We start from the raw sequence: 19,258 nt of genomic DNA on the forward strand, positions 1-19,258 counted from the left end.
AAATGTAAAAAAATAAATATATGTATACGTACATATATTTTTACTGATTTTTTTTTTTTCATATTTATTTTTGTATTCTAAAGATATATTATTATAATATAATAATATCGCAAAGTAAAGTTTAATTTGTCATACTTCATAATTTATTATACTTTATTAATCTATTTTATATTAAAAATATTATATTATAATAATGATATAGTAAAGTTAAGTGTAATATAATATTATACTTCACTAAACCTAAAATTAAGATGTTTATATTTATTTTTTACTAAATATTTTCTTTTATTATATAGTATAGTATAGTATAGTATAGTATAGTGTAGTGTAGTATAGTATAGTAAAGTGTCACATACTTCTCTAAATTTAAATTTTTAAATTCTATATCTGTTTTATACTAAATATATATGTGTAAACCTCAGATTTCCACGTTGTAACATGAGATGTATACACAGACACATTTTTTTTTTTACCTTATCCTTACACAGAGTGCAATGAAATTTAGAGAAAACAGCTCTCAGGTTCAGTGGAATCAAAAACAGAAAAAAATGAAACTTAAAAAGCAGCAATATAACAATAACAGCATCTCTTGGTGAGAGATAGAAGACAGAAGAAATATAAAAAATATAATATGACAACTAGAAGAATAAATAGATGTGTAGAAAGATAAAAGTAAAAAGTAAAGAAGTAAAAAGCGAAGGGGTTTATTACTTTCCACAGTGAGCATACTTGCTGTAATTGTGTGTGCGTGTGTGTTTGTGTACATGCGCATTGTTGTGTATTATTGTGTGTGTGTCATGCATGACTTTGTGTGTATTTGTATGAGTTTGTGCAGGTTTGTTAATGTGTTTGTGTGTGTTTGTTTATATGAGTTTGTGTGTAAATCATATATTATGTATTATTGTGTGAGCGTGTATGTTTTATCTTGTATTATTGTGTGTGTGTTAATGTGTATGCATATTTGTGTTATTGTGTGTTAATGTGTGTGTGTGTGTCTGTGTGTGTGTGTGTGTCTGTGTATTTATGAGTTTGTGCCTGTTTGTTAATGCAAGGTTATATCTTTTAATGTCTATGTGTGTGTAGATCATGTATCATGTATTATTGTTTTTGTGTGTGTGTGTGTTATCTTGTATTATTTTGTTTGCGTTAATGTGTGTGTATTTGTGTGTTAATGTGTGTGTGTGTATTTGTGTGTGTTTGTTACTGTGTGTGTATCATGTATGACTGTGGCTATTGTGTGTATTATCATGTGTGTGATTTATCGTGTGTGTGTGTGTGTGTGTGTGTGTGTGTGTTTTGATTTTATACCACACTTCCCTCACCACCATCAGCTCCTCTCCTCTCTTATTCCCTCCTTCTCCTCCTCCTCCCTTCTCTTTTTTCCACCTGTCATCTCTTCTTCTCCCCTTCCTGTCCTCCCCTCCTCTTTTCTTATCCTCTCCTCCTCTTCCTCCTCCTTTGTCATCCCGTCTTCCCTCCTTCACTTCCCCGTCTCCTCTTCCTCCTCCTTTCTCATCCCCTCCTTTTCTCATCCCTTCTCCCGCCATTCACTTCCTCACCTTCTACCCCTACCTCTCTTCCCTTCCTCTCTCTGTCTTTCTTCCCTCCTGTCTCTCCTCTTCATCCTCCTTTCTTATCCTCTCCCCCCACCTTCTTTCTCATCCCTTCTTCCCTCCTTCACTCCCTCCTCTCCTCCTCCCCTGTACGCTTCTCTCTCTCCTCCTCCTTCTCCTCCTTTCTTATCCCTTCCCTCTCTTCTTCCCTTCCTCTCCTCCTCCTCCCCTGCACCCTCTCTCTGTCTTCCTTCCCTCCTTTCTTTCCTCTTCCTCCCCCTTTCTTCTTCCCCTCCTCCTCCTCCTCCTCCTCTACACTCCTCTTTTCTTATCCTCTCCTCCTCACCTCTATGCGTCTCTTCCCTTCATCCTCTTTCTCCTCTTCTCCTTTTGCATCCCTTCTTCCCTCCCCTCCTCCCCTGTAACTCTCCTCTTTTCTCTCTCTTCTTCCCCTCCTCCTCTCCACTCCTCTTTTCTTGTCCTCTCCTCCTCACTTCTATGCATCTCTTCCCTTCCTCCTCTTTTTCATCCTTTCTTATCCCTTCCCTCTCTCCTCCCTCTCTTCCTCCTCTTATCATTTTGCATCCCTTCTTCCCTCCTTCACTTCCTCCTCTCCTCCCCTGTAACTCTCCTCTTTTCTCTCCTCCTCCTCCTTTCTTCTCCCCTCCCTCTCTTCTTCCCCTCCTCCTCCTCTTCTCACGCACACTCCCTCCCGGACGGAATCGCAGCGCACGCGAGTCGCGCGTATTTTTTTTTCCCTATTCTTGCGTGACGTTTCGCGCGCGCGTGTGTGTGTGTGTGTGTGTGTGTGTGTGGGGAACCCACGCAAGACTAGATCCGGAGAGAAGCCCCCCCACCCCACCCCCACCCTTCCCCCAAACTCACTCCCCCTCCCCTCCACGCGCACACACACCTCCCACCCACCCACCCCCCCACGCCGGGATTTGATGCGCAGTGAGACGCGGAGCTCCGTGGGCCCCAGGAGCGCCGGGATGCCCGCCTGAGACGCTTCCACGACCCGCAGTGATCCGGTTCGGACGCGGGTGGGTGGGTGGGGGGGCGGGGGGGGAGACGTGGATGGAGTTTCCACGCGGGACCCGCTAGGATGGACGTAGTAGATGAAACGGAAGCTTTACAAAGATTTTTCGAGGGTAAGACGTCCCACTCTGTACTTTTTTTTTTTTTTTAAATATATTTTTTTAATTAAGTTACGTTACTGCGTTACTTCTTATCCCCGGGGGGTTAAAGTACAAGTACTTCATCATTGCGTTTTACTTCTTAAACCATGAAAATGTACTTTAACTGCAGAAGTTTTGTCAGAAATACCATCAGAGAGCGGATATTTGTGATGTGATTGAGTGGCGGGGTCCGTGAACGCACCACTGTGTGTGTGTATGTGTGTGTGTGGATGTGTGGATGTGTGTGTGTTTGTGAGTGTGTGTGTGAGGGGGGGATGTAGAGAGCCAAAGTGCCGGTGATGGGTAACAGATCGAGTTAAACTGTGTGTGTGTGTGTGTGTGTGTGTGTGTGTGTGTGTGTGTGTGTGTGTGTGTTGGGGGGGGAGAAGAATGAAGAGGAGGAGGGGGAGAAAAGTGCAGTAGAAGAAGAAAACGATGCGGAGGAGTGTGGGGATGGAAGGGTGGAGATGGAGGGCTGGAAGGGTGGAGGAATTTCAGTGGAGATAAATGGTGTGTTTTGTAAAAGGTGCTTGGAGGCTAGGAGGATGGGGGGGGGGCTTCAGGTGGTTCCACAAAAGTGTAGATGTGAAATTGGAGTCAGGTTCTCCTGGGTTCTCCAGAGTTCTCCTGGGTTCTGCTGGGTTCTCCTGAGTTTTGATGCTTGGAGCTCCTCAAAACCCCCTAATCCAGGGATTACCCCACCAGTAATCTCGGCCCGCGAACGCTCTGTGAACGTCCGGGCGGTTTTCTGGAGGAGAAGCTCAATGTCAAGTGTTCTCCAGGAGTCAAGTGCACACACACACACACACACACACATACACATAGGTGTAATGAATTATCTGCAGGCAGACCGGTAAACACACACACGTATGAGTGTTAATTCACGTACTCAGACGTCGGCGAAGCGTCGGCGGCCATTTTGACGGGAATTTAGGGTGTTTACATTCTTTCTCCGGGAGGAGGGGAGCAGAAGATGTGCTCATTTCTGCTCCCGACGTTGGGGTCAAAGGTCGCGAGGGGGGGTGTGTGGAGGATCTCCTGCGCTGTTTTGGTTCTGATGTCGTCCCGGGTGTGAGGGTCCCGGGTTCTGCTGTGTGAAACAAATGGCGTAATAGCTTGGATGCAAAAACACACACACACATACACACACGTACATACATACATGCTGGAATGGCGTGCACACACGTGCACACACAGGTCACCGTGATGGATTCCGGCGGCGGGCGCCCGTGTGTGCGAACGGGATTACTGAGATGTGTAAACATCTGCCCTAATGCACAGCCGCTTCGAGCCGGCAACGTGGTTCTTGTGTGTGTGCGTGTGTGTGTATGTGTGTGTGTGTGCGTGTGTGAACCCCTAACACGGAGCAGATGGGGGGGTGAGGTAAAGCAGGCCCCCTCACTGAGAGACCCACCTAAGCCTTTGCCGACCCTGAAAACTTGACCTTCTGGAACGACGATAAACAGCCGCCGTGCCCCCCCAAAACCACCACCGCCACGGTTGCCGTGGTAACGGTGGCGGCGATGACCTATCCCAGGTCAGGCAGGTAGAGCGCAGAACACACGCAAATGGTTAATCTGTCAGATTAAAACCCGTTCATTGCTCTGGACACCAAAGTTCACGTGAACCTCCGAGGTCCAGGGATCTGCGGTTCCCCATGTTCTCCATCGTTCTCCCACGTTCCCTCGACACAGCTGTCCATCACAGGGACTCACAGAGACGTCCACCTCCAGTCTTCAGCAGAGAACCTGCTTCTGGATGGAGGCTGGAGAGAACCCAGGCAGGAGAACCTAGATAGACCACCACCCCTAGCATGACGCTGTGGTCCACCATCTTCTCCCTGTACCTTCTCCCTCTGGTTCTCTCCCCGTCTCCCTGCTCGGCCTCTCCCGTTTTTTTTCTCTCCACGTTCTCCGTCCTCCTCCAGAAACCGGTCAGCGGGTTCGTCGAAGAATGACTTCTGATTGGTTGTGCCCATATGTGACCCCTGTGATTGACAGCCGTGCCTGTCCGGGTTAAGCCCCGCCTCCAGCCTGTGGGCAGAACAAGCTATATATGATTATATTTAATGTATATGTAATATATTTCTATTTATGAAGATTGTTGAACAATGAGGTCAGCGATGACCTCATCCTCACGTTAACCCTTCAAAGAGGCTGCTTTATCACATTCCTCCTCACAACGCTGCCGTAGATTAAGACCCATGACTCACGCCTCCCCACAATCAAATTCCCGGGGACCCCCCCCACACCTGATGAGGCCTTGACTCACGTGTGTGTGTGTGTGTGTGTGTGCAAGTAGAGACCCCCCCCTCCCCCCGAAAAGACGCTGAAGCGTTTGTTGGGCGGCGGTGATTTACGGCGCCCAGACGGAGGTTTGTTTCTGGGCAGTCGGGCGTGAGGGAACCTCCCGCCTCCTCTTTTACCCTTTTTTAAAATATTTGTGCCGTGCACGGATTCGAGCACGGCTGTGAATCCCCAGGCTCGCATTGGCCTTTATTTTGCATTCGAGCGCTCGCTCGTACCTGACCTGACCCCTCCACAAATTGGGGTGTCCTTCGCACCTTGGTCGTCACCTGATATCGAATCGAGCACGTGGCGCGGCATCACGTGCACCCCCATTCCCATATTTGGTCCCAATCACCTCCAGCGACGTTAGTGCTAACCGCTAACACGCCATTAGCGTTCGCCGCTAGCCATCTTCCGCCGTATATTGGTGTTTGTTTCTTTTGTGCCACTCCAGCGCGGCTCTGTGGACCGGCCCCTGGCCTCGGCCCCCGGCCCCCTGGACCCTGTCGCTCAGCTAATCCCCTGAGCCCGGGCCACCGGTGCGACCAGTGAGCGGCAGGGATGTGTGTGTGGTGGCCTGGTACAGCCCTTTCCCATGACCAGGAGGGGGGGAATAATCCTCATTATAACACTCTCCCAGCCGTTCTCACACACACACACACACACGAAGAATATGGTTTTGCACGGCGGCGTGCGGACACACTTACACACACACACACACACATGCACGCACGCTATGCCCTGATCTGCGTCTCCCAGGTCCGCAGAAGAAAGTCCTCCGGTCCGGCGGGGGGAACATGTGAGGGAACCGAGAGGAACCCGTCTTCTCTTTCAGGTGCTCTCGTCTCAAGGACATCAACATGCTTTGGCTCCGCGCAGGTACTTGGAAGACGTGTGTGTGTGTGTGTGTGTGTGTGTGTGTGTGTGTGTGTGTGTGTGTGTGTGTGTGTGTGTTCGCACCGAAGGCACCTGGAAAGTCCTGGGAAACACTGCGAAATTTACTGCTGTGTTACGCAATAAGTTGAAGGAATTGGACGTTTTTTGCTGTAGTGATACTCTGATAGAGTGTGTGTGTTTGTGTGTGTGTGTGTGTGTGTGTGTAACCGTCTCAGCCGTAAAGTGTGTTTGGGTGTGAAGCCAAGTTTTCACCTGAGATGTTTGATGTTCTGAACGGACTTTGTTCCTCCTTAGCGCGGTGCGTCGAAACCCTTCAATCATTAACACACATGTGTGTGCAAGCGTGTGTGTGTGTGTGTGTGAGTGTGTGGGAACGTAGAGATGCTCAACGTTTCGAGAACGCCATCTTTTTTTTTTTTCACGCCGGCCAGCGATCGTCTAAAACTCGAACGCCTCACACACTGGGTTTGTGTTTCGCTTTAGATTATGACTCCGCTGACAGCCCAGGCATTGAAATGGTGACATAGCACACACACACACACACACACACACACGCATGCAAGCAAACAAACACGCACACACACTCCTTATCTCTCAAAAGGCCAGTCTGTATCGAAGTTGCTCTGACAATCATTTCACTGTTCCCTGTCGGACACAGCTGGACGCAGGGGGGCCGTGGAGCCCAAGGGGGGGGGGGGGGGGGGCGTGTTCGGCGGCCATTTAAACTTTTAAACCCGTCGGCTGATTTAACGATAAATAAATAAAAGTCGCCTTCCCGGTGAATCCCGTCCCTCGGCGGGTCATCTGGGTTTGACCTCAGGGGGTAAGGGGGGTGTTGATCCGTCAGCCCCCCCCCCCATCACCCAGGGGCCTCTGATTCTTAGGACTCGGGGGCCTTTTATTATTATCAGTTTTTTAAATTTTATCTTAAACGCTTTTTTTTTTTTTTGACTTGTCCGACGCTGTGTTTGTGACTGGAAATAGCTAGCTTAGCTAGCTTGTTGCATGCTAGATACACCCGGTAATGTGCTCTCCTGGAGTGTGCCATCTACTTCCTGTCTTATTTCCCGCCAGCGCCTCCGCTCTTCGCTCTGATTGGCCGGCCGGAGCTCAGGGTCACCCATATTTGCGGCGGCGAAGATGCGCGGTTTTTCCACGGCGGCCGATTTCGAGCTGTCCGAAAGTCACGGACGGGCTGCCCGTCGCCGTAGGCAACCAGGATAGCTCCGCCCCCTGGATCTCGGGAAAAACAAAGGCGGGCTTGAGTTTCTTGTCCTCTCCTCTGTGTTTCTTAACGCTATCGTTCTGCGCTCGGGCAATAACCCCCTTCCGTTATCAGGACCTGCCACTTTAGATTTACTGCTCATGTGGGTGGGGCGCACATCTGGACTTGATTTGAGGTGGAACCCCCCCCCCCCCCCCCTCCACACCTTGCTGGCATTCAGAGACGTGGAACATCTGGTTCTGTCCGGAGAACCCGCTCGGGGTCCAGGCCGATGAGTCGGAGACGACGATTTGGATGATTTCGTCGCCTGCGTTCGTCGATGATGGTGAAGTCAGGAAGGGTTGATGTTCGCTGAGAGAGACGTTCCAGTCGGCTTTCTGATGAAGAGGCCGAATCCCAAAAAAAAAAAAAAAAAGGCCTTTTTCTCCTGTGTTAACACAGAAATTCCTCACATTCCCTCCTGAGCAGCTCCTTAATCTATCAGAGTGTGAGTCGGGGGGCGGTCGTGTGTGAGTGTGTGTGTGTGTGTTTTTGTGAAAAAAAAAAAAAAAAAAAAAAAAAAAAAGGTTTGGACTGCCTGCCCACCCAATCCACGCTGATTTCCTTATAATCGCTCCCCGTCTTCTCCAGGAATAATAACCCCCCCCTCAACCTGGCGTCGTCAGGGGCGACCGCTCCCCCCCCCCCCCCCCCCCCCACCGCCCCCTAGATTACTTTATATAAACGGCGTTGTAAGCGAGTATTTGTCGTCGGCGTTGGTGTCGGAGATTTAGCCGGGGGGTCATGTGTTTGGGATTTGTGGGGGATTTTGGTCGGGAGAGGGACGGCAGAGTCGAGGGTGGGGGCTTTTAAAAGTTCCCCAAATCATGTTTACAGGTCACACACACACCAACTCTCAAACTGTGTATGTGTGTGTGTGTGTGTCATCGGCGCGATATCGAGTAATCACAGTACTTTTGTTGGATCAGCTCAATCATGTTGGAACTATGACGCATGCTGTGTTGAAAACACATCCACCCTGTGTGTGTGTGTGTGTGTGATCGGCCGCTCCCTTGACCTCCGTTGCTCAGCAAGCGGACCGGCCTGAGTCCGGGATCCTGTCCACGCTGGTTATGCGGCGGGCGTTGAAGAGGACACCGCGTTCTGTGACGTCTCCGCGCGGTTACGAAATGGTTGCCGGTCTCGAGACGATTTCTCCTTCCTAATTCCGAGACGCCGCCCCCTCCCTTCCCTCTATCTTTATCGCAGGTCATGATATTACCAGCTCCCTGGAGCCGGCCAATATCGACACCAGTATCCTGGAAGAGTACATCAGCAAGGAGGACGACAGTGCCGACATGTCAGTAGGGATTCTCGCAACGTCAAAACTATAAGCGTCGCAAAGATTTGTTGTTTTCCAATGAGGCCAACCTCGTTTTCCCTCCCAGCTGTTTCTCGGAGGTCCATAGCGCCCCCGGGCCGAGCTACCCCTCCCCCCAGGCGGGGGTGTCCTCCTCCGGGGGTTTGGTGTGCGGCGTGAGCCCCCCGATCCCGCTCCGCCAAGGCGCCCCGCCGCCCGGGCCCCCCAGCTGTCAGAACGCCTTCCCGCCGGGTCCGCCCTTGGGGCTCCGGCACAGCTACCCCTGCCTGGGCCCGCCGCCGCCGCCGCCGCCACTGCCGCCGCCATCACAGCAACAGCAGGCACACGTCAAACCCGAGCACCGAGGGCACTACAACCCCGGGTGAGAGGCGGGGAGAACCCGTGTGTGTGTGTGTGTGTGTGTGTGTGTGTGTGTGCATGTGTGGCGAAACCAGACCAACACCCTGCTACCGGCCCATTATGCAACCTCAATTACGCTTCATTATACAAATAATGCTCGATAACAGAGCCTGGAGACATTTAAATGTATATATTTCATACCCCGGCCTCCTGGTTGGAAATAAACCACACCTGTGCGTCGTCAAAGCACTTTCGCCTTCCAAAAGACGGATTTTTCACATTTTCCCCACTTTCTGCAGAACCTTGCCCGAGTCCCCGCCGGACTCCAGCTCCGAGCCGTACTCCCCCCAGCAAGTGAATGGTAGGTGCCACATACCGCTTTTCAAAAACACACACACACACACACACACCATGGGGTCGATATCCGCGCGCCTTTTCCGGTACTTTGAATGCATCGTGTGTTTTTTATTTCACCAGCGGTCCAGGAAATAGACGCGTCTGATTCATTCGAATTCCAGTATTGTGAGAGTATTTCAGGGAAAGGACAAGAAGAACGACGGCTGTGCTCAAAGTCAGTGTGTACCTACACCTGAGCTGCACAAAGGTGCGGAGCAGAAGGCTTATCTGATGGGCAGCCGCTTCAGCGTGGAACAATGGAAAATACCTGCTAGGCGGAGGAGGAGGTGGAGGAGCTGCAGTCTTCCCATCTAACTCTGATAAACTTTTCCTTCATAGATCCGCACATGATCAGGACCATGACGCCGGAGAATATGTGTCACATGACCCCGACGCCGCCCCTGCCGCCGCACGGCCACTACCCCGGCATGCACCGGGACATGTACCTGAAGCCGGAGCCCATCATAACGCAGTACCCCATGGGCCCGGCGGGTAGCGGCGGCGGCGACATGCAGCAGACGCAGATGCTCCACCAGCTGCTGCAGCATCCTCAGGGGCAGGAGTGAGTACAGGGGCGGGGGAGACGGGGTCCGAGCGGAGCAATCGGAGGCAGTAATCCTCTTTCCCCTCGCAGCGGGATCCCCGTCCACCAGGCCAAAAAGAGGAAACACTCAGACTCGCCCAACAGCACCCTCAATTCCCAAATCCTCACAGGTATCATCAAACAGGAACCAGGTAGGCAGGCATCTTTCTCCTCCTCCTCCTCATCCTCCTCCTCCTCCCCCTCCCCCCTTTTTACTCTCACACAGATAGACATTTACAAAGGACACTCTAATTTGCACCCCGCTCCCCCACCCGCCCCTTTGCAACCCCCCTCCCCTGATGTTTGCGCCTGTGCACCGCAGGTTTGATGCAGGACGCGGAGAACAGCTACCTGGACCCCAACTACCAGTGCATCAAGTGGCAGCCGCATCAGCAGAGCAAGTGGACGCCGCTGTACGACGCCAACTGCAAGGAACTGTGGGTGGACTTCCTTGGATTGGGAGGGGTGGAGGCGGGGGGGTGGTAGTCGTTGGCAGCCGAGAGAAAAGTTCCAGAGGTTTGAAAATTCCTCTGAGGTGAGACGTGCGGAGGAGTGATGAGGAGCGGGTTTCGGCAAGGAGGGGGCGGAGGTGGGTGTGTGTGTGTGTGGGGGGGGGGGGCGTATTAGCATGCACCTACGTGGGCGGGGGGGAAGCTAGGTGGACAGATAGACGGATAAATCGATAGATGGATCGATTTATCCGTATTGCTTCCCCCTGTTGTGCGCAGGAAACCACACACAACTTGTCGTGCAGCAGTCTCCATAGCAACCACACTAGGAGTACATTATATTACGGTCATTTGCCAGACGCTTTTATCCATAATGTTATGTTTTAATAATTTACACACTCATATATATGTACAGTGGACCCTCACTACTTTCGGGCTTTTGTGCCCTCGCTACTTCGAAAAAATGTTTTGTTATTCAATTCTGCGATTTATAGTGTTTTAGCGTTTTATCTGCAGCATTTGATTTTTTTGTGATGAAATATCCATATTGTAGACTAAGAAGAGAAAAATATGGAGTCAAATTAAACTAAAATTCATCTTATAAAATATGTAAAATACAAGATCTCCTTTGTGAAACAAAGATACCCAGGAACTCTCACTCCTACCGTTGTACCCACGTGAAACCTCATATAAATAACATTGGCTAAGTAGATCCGTGCTTGGCATGATATTGGTTGATCGAGCGTGTCATTCCGTTCCTCGTGTTGGTTGGTTCATGGACAGAAGCCACTGATCTCCTTGCAGGTGGTGCCCAGGATAGAATGTACTGGTCCACTTCGCCGCCGTTCGCATAAGCGTGAATAGTGTAATACAGCGGATGGTGGGTTGATAACAGTTTGCAGGGAGTCGGTAAAGGGTTGAATGAGGTTCGTTGAGGGTTCGTAAATCCATAAATACCATAAAAATGATCACATCTCTACTTTGCGGAAATTCTCTTTTCCCGGGGGGTCTTGGAATGAAACTCCCGCACAAAGTGAGGATCCACTCTCTATATATATTTATGAATAGTGAAGAAGAAGGCCGGTTTCTTCTGTCTCCTAATGTTGCACAATGTCTCACCCTGCTGGTGAAAAGGGGTAAAGCGTATCTTCTCCCCACCTGGAACCCCCCCCTCCCTTTGGTGTCGTTTCTGGCCCGTAGGCCGATGCCGACCTACCGCGTGGACGCCGACAAGGGCTTCAACTTCTCCCTGGCCGACGACGCCTTCGTGTGCCAGAAGAAGAACCACTTCCAGGTCACCGTCTACATCGGCATGCTGGGAGACGCCAAGTACGTGAAGACGGGCGACGGCCTGCAACCCATCGACTGCTTCTATCTCAAGCTCAACGGGGTCAAAGTGAGTGAGGAAGGCGATGGAGGAGGTGGAGGAGGTGAAGCTTCTGTCCTGATGGCGTCTGCCTTCCGGTTGACAGGTGGAAGCAATGAACCAGTCCATCAGCGTGGAGCAGTCGCAGTCCGACCGCAGCAAGAGGCCCTTCAAGCCTGTGCTGTGAGTCCACATCCTCAGCACGCCCACATTCACTAACAGTCACCATCGTTCACCAGCATTCACGGTCACTAACATTCAAAGTCACTGTCGTTCACTTACATTCACAAACATTCACTAACATTCACAAACATTCACACTAACATTCACTAATTTTCACAATCACTAACATTCATAGTCACTATCGTTCACATACATTCACAAACATTCACTAACAGTCACAAACATTCACTATCGTTCACTTACATTCACTAACATTCATCAATATTGGCTAACATTCGTTAATATTCACAAACAGTCTCAAACATTCTCTTCACTATTGTTCACTTAAATTCACAAACATTCACGAGCAGTCGCAGTCACTATCATTCACTTACATTAACTTCACTAGCATTCACAATCATTCACTTACATCCACAAACATTCATTAGCATTCACAGTCACAAACATTCACTAACGGTCACTAATGGTTACTAACATTTACATACATTCACTAACATTCACTAATTTTCACAATCACTAACATTCACAGTCACTATCGTTCACTTACATTCACAAACATCCACTAACATTCACTATCATTCACTTACATCCACTAACATACATTAACATTCACAAATAGCCACAAACATTCACTTCACCAACGTTCACTATCGTTCACTTACATTCACAAGCATTCATTGACATTCACAAACAGTCAAACATTCACTAACAGTCATGAATAGTCACCAACATTTACATACATTAACTAATATTCGGTAACATTCACAGTCACCATCATTCACTTACATTCACTTCACTAACATTCATAATCATTCACTTACATTCACAAACAGTCACAAACATTCACTAACAGTCATTTATAGTCACCAGCATTTACATACATTTACTAGCATTCACTAATATTCACTAACATTCACAGTCACTATCATTCATTTACATTCACAATATTCACTATTGTTCACTAACCTTAACTAACATTCACTTATATTCACAAACATTTGGGCGCATGAATGGATGGATGGGTGGAAGAAGGGAAGGATGGAGAGATGTGCAGTTGGATAGATAGATAGATAGATAGATAGATAGATAGATAGATAGATAGATAGATAGATAGATAGATAGATAGATGTGCAGGCGGATGAATTGATGGATACATGGACAGACGGCCTCCCCTCCCCCCCCAGGGTCACGCTGCCCCCGGAGCAGGTCACCAAGGTAACGGTGGGTCGTCTCCACTTCAGCGAAACCACCGCCAACAACATGAGGAAGAAGGGGAAGCCCAACCCCGACCAGAGGTGAACCCCGCCTCACCCCCGCCCCTTCGCCGGCATCTCCCCGTCCCCCCCCGCCCCGCTGTCTGACGGTCACCATGGCGATCTGCCTTCCTGCAGGTACTTCATGCTGGTGGTGGCGCTCCACGCCCAGTCCCACAGTCAGAGCTACACTGTGGCTGCGCACGTGTCTGAGAGGATCATCGTCAGGGTAACGACGGGCCATGTCTGTCCGCCTCCTACACCGATCATATCCCCCCCCCCCAGAACGTGACCCCCTTTTTTGCCCCTCACCTGTAACCCCCACGTGGGCCCCCCAAATAACCTCCCCCTACCCCTGAGAGCGATTTTCACCGCCGCATGTAATTCCCCCATGCCGTTTCCCATCAAGCTCTGAACGACAGTCGTCCTGCACCCCCCCTCGTGTGTGTGTGTGTGTGTGTGTGTGTGTGTGTGTATGTGTGTGTGTGCAGGCGTCCAACCCAGGGCAGTTTGAGAGTGACAACGAGGTGCTGTGGCAGCGGGGGCAGCTGCCCGACTCGGTCTACCACCACGGGAGGGTCGGCGTTAATACGGACCGGCCGGATGAGGCCCTCGTCGTCCATGGCAACGTGAAGGTGATGGGGTCCTTGGTGCACCCGTCAGACATCAGGGCCAAGGAGAACGTCCAGGAGGTCAGTGTGTGTGCGTGTGTGTGTGTGTGTGTGAGGGTGGGTGACTTGGTCCGTCTTTAAATCTCCTACATTTGCATTTGTGTGTTTGTCTGTCTGTCTTTGAATCTTCTCTATTTGCATGTGTGTGTGTATGTGTGTGTGTGTGTTTTTGCAGGTGGACACTACGGACAATTTGAAGCGGATCTCCCAGATGAGGCTGGTCCACTACCAGTACAAGCCGGAGTTCGCTGCTACCGTGGGCATCGAGAACACCGCCGAGACAGGTAACCACACACAAAAACACACACTCAAACACACACATGCACACGCACACACACACACACACACATACTGTGACGAGATTTCTATATCGGCCAAAAAAAAACTAATTAGCATTGTCTTTCCTATGGTCTTTAATTGAGCAGATCACACATATCACACGCTTAACACATTAAAAACAAATACAAAAATATATAAGAAATAAAAATGATGTTGATTTATTGCATAGACTTGTTTGGTATTATTAATTATTATAATATGAATCTGTCATTGCTCAACACTTGAGCTTTTCAATTTCAATAGTTAATAATAAGAGTACTCTTAATATAATAAGATTGAAGGTATTTTTTGGGGGTTTTTCATTATCATTCGCCCGAATCGCCCCAATGGGCCACCCCTCTTCTTCACACGGAATGGTTTGGTCCAAAACCCTCTCGCGTCTCGTCCCCCCTCTGCAGGAGTCATTGCCCAGGAGGTGCAGCAGATCCTTCCAGAGGCGGTGAAGGAGGGCGGAGACGTGGTGTGCGCCAACGGAGAAACCATCCCCAACCTGCTGGTCGTCAACAAGGAGCGCATCTTCATGGAGAACGTCGGGGCGGTGAAGGAGCTCTGCAAGCTGACCGACAACCTGGAGACGCGCATCGACGAGCTGGAGCGCTGGAGCCGCAAGCTGGCCAAGCTGCGGCGCCTGGACAGCATGAAGAGCACCGTTAGCGGCGGCACCATCAGGTGAGGAGAAGCCGGAGCTCCGGCCCGGAGGTGGACTTCCACGACCCCTGCGGAGAAAACACCTGCTTCTTCTCTCCGCAGCCAGTCGGGGAGCTACTTTAGCAGGACGGGCAGTGGACCGCTGAAGAAGAAGGCGGTCAAGCCGGGTGGCAAGGTGGTGCAAACACACACATGCACACACACGCACACACTGGTGCACGCTGACACTCGTATCTGCCGCAGAGCCCGAGCCCGGATCAAGGGTGCATCAGCCAGAGGTTCATGCAGGGGACCATCCTGGCGCTCGTCATCGTCATGGCCTTCAGGTGAGGAAGAGGTGGAGGAGAAGAAGGGAGGAGGAGGAGGAGGAGGAGGTGTGGGTGTGATCGGGTGTTTTTTTCTCGCAGCGTTATCTCCATGTCCGTCCTCTACGTGCTGACTCTTCATCACCGAGGCGACGTTGTGGAGAAAGACGGGTAAACCTCCTCCTCTCCTCCTCTCCTCCACTCCTTTTCTCCTCCTTTGCTCCTCTCCTCTTCCTAACCTGTCCTCCGTCTGTCCGTAGCGACTCTTCCCCCTGCGTTCTCTCCGTCTCTTGGACGCCGGTCTTCATCGCCACTGTCACTTTCTGTCCTCCCGTCTGCCCATGGTACGCCTTCTTCTGCCGACCTCCACTTTGCTCTCCCTCTCCCATCCTCTCCTCCTTTCCTTTCCCCTTCTCTCCTCTTCTCCCTGCTCACCGTTGTGAGCGCCCCCTGCTGTCAGATCTTATAAGATGGCGTCCGTCCCTGCTCAGGTCCCGTGCGGCTCTGGGTTCGTCCCGTAGGAGTCCATACGCCCCGACGTCCACGCTGCCGACGCCAGGTGACCCCGCTCGTCTCCGTCCCGCCGTCAGATTCCCGCCTCGGCCGCTCGCCGACCTCTGACCTCACTCTCTCCCCGCTCCCCTCCAGCTTGCTGTTCCACCACCGCCGCCGGCAACCAGTCCGCCGTGCCTCCGACGCTGAGCGGCAACCAATCCGCGGCGGGTAAGAGAGTGGCGTGGGGGCTGGGCGCGTGGGTTTGGCTCCGTCTCTCACCAAAACCTCCTCCGTAGACCTGGACAGCCTGGCCCTCACGCCGGGGACCATCAACAAGAAGGCCAAGTCCAGGGTGGTGGAGAAGGATGGCCGTGGCAGACACCGCCCGGGCCATACCTCCGCCCCGCTCTACTTCGCCAAATCCAAGCGCCCCCCGTCCGCCGACCTGGACGAGACGGGCGCCACCAACCGCCTCCCCGAGGGAGGGGGCCAGCCGGCGCCGCGCAGACAGCGCAGCCTCCATACCTCAACAGGTAAACACACACACACACAAACGCCATGGCTGTGGGTGGGGTCAGTAACCCAAGCTCCGCCCCCTTCACCATTGCAGGACAGAAGCCGGCACCGGCTCTCAGCCGCCTGCACATTGTGGAGACCAACCAGGACATCACGGCGCGGCGTTGCGAGACGCCGCACAGCTGCAGGTACGTGCTCGCACCCGATTGGCTGATTGGCGTTCACCGCGGCCTGCTCAGGCTCCGTCTCTCCCTCCCCCTCCCTGTCGCTCTGCAGTTACACCATCTCCCTCCAGGGGGCGCTGAACTCCTCGGCGTCTCAGATCACTCTGCTCATGACGTAAGTATCCGTCGCCCATGTCCAGGAGGAACAGGAAAAAGATTTTCACGATTATTCCCTTGCACGCTTTCAGGTCCAGGAGCAGCGTGTGGGTGCGACAGTGCGAGGCCACAAGGGGGCGCCTTTGTCCCGACCACCACGACACTGAGCTCTACGCCTGGCAAAGATCTCCCACAAAGGCAGGTCACCTTCCTTCCTTCCTTCCTTCCTTCCCTTCTCTCCTCCCCGTCTGACCTTTCCTCCGATCGTCACGCCCCAGGGGACCCACCACCTGCTCTCGGTGCCCTTGCTGACCTTCCAGGACGTCACCTATCACTTCCGCGTCTCCTTGTCTGTGAGTTGAAACGCTGTGGCTCTCTGCATCCACCCCGACGCCCCCACGGGCCAAAATAACTTTCATTTTCTTCTCCTCTCCACATTGACAGGACAAAGTCAGCTGTGCCGCCAAGGGAGAGACGTCGCCGTACTCGGATTACCATTTTCTCATTCAAAGCAGGTGTGTGTGAGGTGTGTGTATGTGTGTAACAAACACACCTCACCCTTCCTCGCTGTTGCAACTGGATAGGATGTTGTGTCTCATCACTGTACATTATTTTTTCAAGAGAATCGGTATGGAGGTGTGTACATGCGCAGGTGTGTGTGTGTGTGTGTGTGTGTGTGTGTGTGAGTGCATGCCGCGTGGCCTTTGCGCTATCTGGCGCCCCCTAGTGGCAGTTTGGTGAATGAGGTTTTAAGAAAACTTCTTTTGCCAGTGGAAAATGTTCATCTCTGAATAATCGATAACAGTTGTGTTACTATTAACCAACCTCCCTACGTGCCTTTACTGACGCCCCCCCTCCCCCCCCCTGCCCCGGGCCTCCTCGGACCTGGCTAGCTCTCTAATGTAACTACTGCCGACTAAAAAACAAAGATAGTGGGACTCTCCTGCAGGCGTCTGCAAGTGGTCGCAGCTCGCATCAAGAATATACCTCAGTAGTTGCTGGGTGGGGGTCGGGCCGGGGGTTGGAGCTCACTGGACCGGGACCGGACTGGACACCCCCAAACGAATCCACTGGAAATGACAATAAAAGTAGAAACACTGGTACAGGTGACGTGTCCGACACTGGCAGCACTACCCAGACACTGGAATAGCTTACAAAGGTGTGTGTGTGTGGGGGGGGGGGGCAGCTTGACCTCGGAGCCCCCCCACAAACCCTCCGTCCCTGTCCTCCCGTGATGGAGGACGAGCGTGCATCCGAGCCCGGGGGGCGGACGCTCCCATCGGTGATCCGTTCAGACGGGGTGAGATGCACTGGTGTTTTTCTGTGCCTTATTTCTGATCAGGAGTCGCTAACAGCTTTATTTTATCCAAAGTATCACCTTCCTCTCCTCTGCTCTCCAGTTAAAAAGCACCCGCCCTTCCCTTACTTTCCCCTAATCAATATTAAAATAGGGAAACAGCCATCAGACGACAACGTATGTATCGTATTATGAGGACACCGTGCAAAGGCTTCGTCACGGTTACGACTCCAGCGTAGTATGTTAGCGTATTTATAATACACCGGTTAGCATAATGACACCACTGTAGCACTTTTTTTTGTTTTCTTTTGTTTTGCACTGTATATACGAACTGCTTCTGCACCACCCGCCGCCACCGCCGCCGCCGACCGGCTTCTGATATCCCCGTTGGAGCCGAGCCTCTTATAACTGTATAGCTAAAAAGTTTGTGCAACACTGATTTTTATCCGATGTGTTTTACTGTGTTGTTTTTAAAGTTGTCTTTTGTCGGGGGAGAGGGGGATTGGCATATCATTAATTCATTAACTTTTAGCTTCCGGAGCTGAGAAATGATTGGTTGGAGTGCCGGCGCCTGAAGTTGTTTTCTAATTCCGCCACAGTTTTGTGACGTAAATATGCCGTAACTCAGCTTTTTTCAATTCTCGCTACTTTTACTTTGTGTGCTGAGCCGGTCGCCACTCCGCCGAAACGATGCTGTAATTCTATAGGAGCACAAATAAACATGTGATTGAGGTTTTCGTAGTGGGGGGGGCTCCGCCGGGATCAGAACCGGAGTTCCACCTGGGTGCCGTACTGGGGCCCCTGCAAGATTTACAAATTAATAAGGAAAATGACTAGAAACGCAATATTTTATCCATTGTTGTCACGAAGATTAAATAATAAAACATGCTTTTAAAAGTGACAGGGAATTGTTCTTTTAATTGTAGTGGAGTGTTTTTCTGGAGAGACTGCAGCTCTCCGTGAGCCCTGGCTACAGGAGAAGCGGTATGATAAATGGATGAATGAATGTTTGGATGGATGAGTGTGTGTTTGTGAAAGCTGAACCCAGCAAGTGAAGAAAGATAATGTGTCCTCAAAACCCCCACAAAGTGGCAGCAGAGGACATGAAGAAACGATACAGAAGGACTTTGTCCTCCAAGCAAAGCTCCGTTACCTGGTCATGTCAAACATGGAGCGACCCGTGTTTGCACCCAGGAAAAAGGTTGTTTTCAGGATACTGGGAAATGATTAACAGCTTTACCAAGAACACTAATTATTTCTAATTTTGTTAAATGCCAATCAGTTGAGAATATTAGTGATTTTTTAAAGCAGCAGGCTTCACCAATTATTTTGATATTATTATTGGATTACACACAAACAATGAAAAGATGTAGATTTAAGTAAACTAATATATAGTGAAAGTAAGCATTAAAATCGTGTATTATATGAAGTGTTAGAGTAGGGGTGTTAAGGAGAGCCATTTTTCTATTTATGTAACCTCTTTTTAATTATGGCATTGCTTTGTTGAGCAGCTAGAAATTACCTTTGCCGCACAGGAATTACAATACGGACATATAGAAACGTTTAATACCGAGCTCAACGATGTCAAAATGAGAGC

At 50.7% G+C, this 19,258-nt stretch overlaps 1 protein-coding gene across 6 annotated transcripts; it reads left to right on the plus strand.

Moving 5' to 3' along the window:
- Positions 1 to 2,612: 2,612 nt before the first annotated feature.
- On the plus strand, positions 2,613 to 18,562 carry myrf (myelin regulatory factor). 6 transcript variants are annotated; one of them, XM_086163768.1, is made up of 26 exons: positions 2,613 to 2,704; positions 8,390 to 8,480; positions 8,569 to 8,862; positions 9,140 to 9,201; positions 9,576 to 9,798; positions 9,871 to 9,971; positions 10,142 to 10,256; positions 11,469 to 11,664; positions 11,741 to 11,817; positions 13,002 to 13,112; positions 13,209 to 13,299; positions 13,562 to 13,762; positions 13,917 to 14,025; positions 14,479 to 14,749; positions 14,831 to 14,903; positions 14,972 to 15,054; positions 15,136 to 15,204; positions 15,294 to 15,377; positions 15,525 to 15,592; positions 15,682 to 15,756; positions 15,825 to 16,061; positions 16,139 to 16,232; positions 16,321 to 16,383; positions 16,457 to 16,562; positions 16,643 to 16,717; positions 16,809 to 18,562. In XM_086163768.1, the coding sequence occupies exons 1-26, from the start codon at positions 2,659 to 2,661 to the stop codon at positions 16,887 to 16,889; spliced, it is 3,096 nt and encodes a 1,031-aa protein (XP_086019894.1). In that variant the 5' UTR covers positions 2,613 to 2,658; the 3' UTR covers positions 16,890 to 18,562. The 6 variants fall into 6 exon arrangements, with proteins under 6 accessions (XP_086019894.1, XP_086019893.1, XP_086019895.1 ...); XM_086163767.1 differs by having other exon boundaries at positions 2,615 to 2,704; positions 13,209 to 13,314; XM_086163769.1 differs by having other exon boundaries at positions 2,615 to 2,704; positions 9,871 to 9,950; positions 13,209 to 13,314.
- The last annotated feature ends 696 nt before the right edge of the window (positions 18,563 to 19,258 follow it).

Source organism: Fistularia commersonii, chromosome 17 (genome assembly GCF_037954325.1).
Source record: "Fistularia commersonii isolate RoL2024-O1a breed Wild chromosome 17, RoL_Fcom_v1.0, whole genome shotgun sequence".
Taxonomy (NCBI): Eukaryota; Metazoa; Chordata; class Actinopteri; order Syngnathiformes; family Fistulariidae; genus Fistularia; species Fistularia commersonii.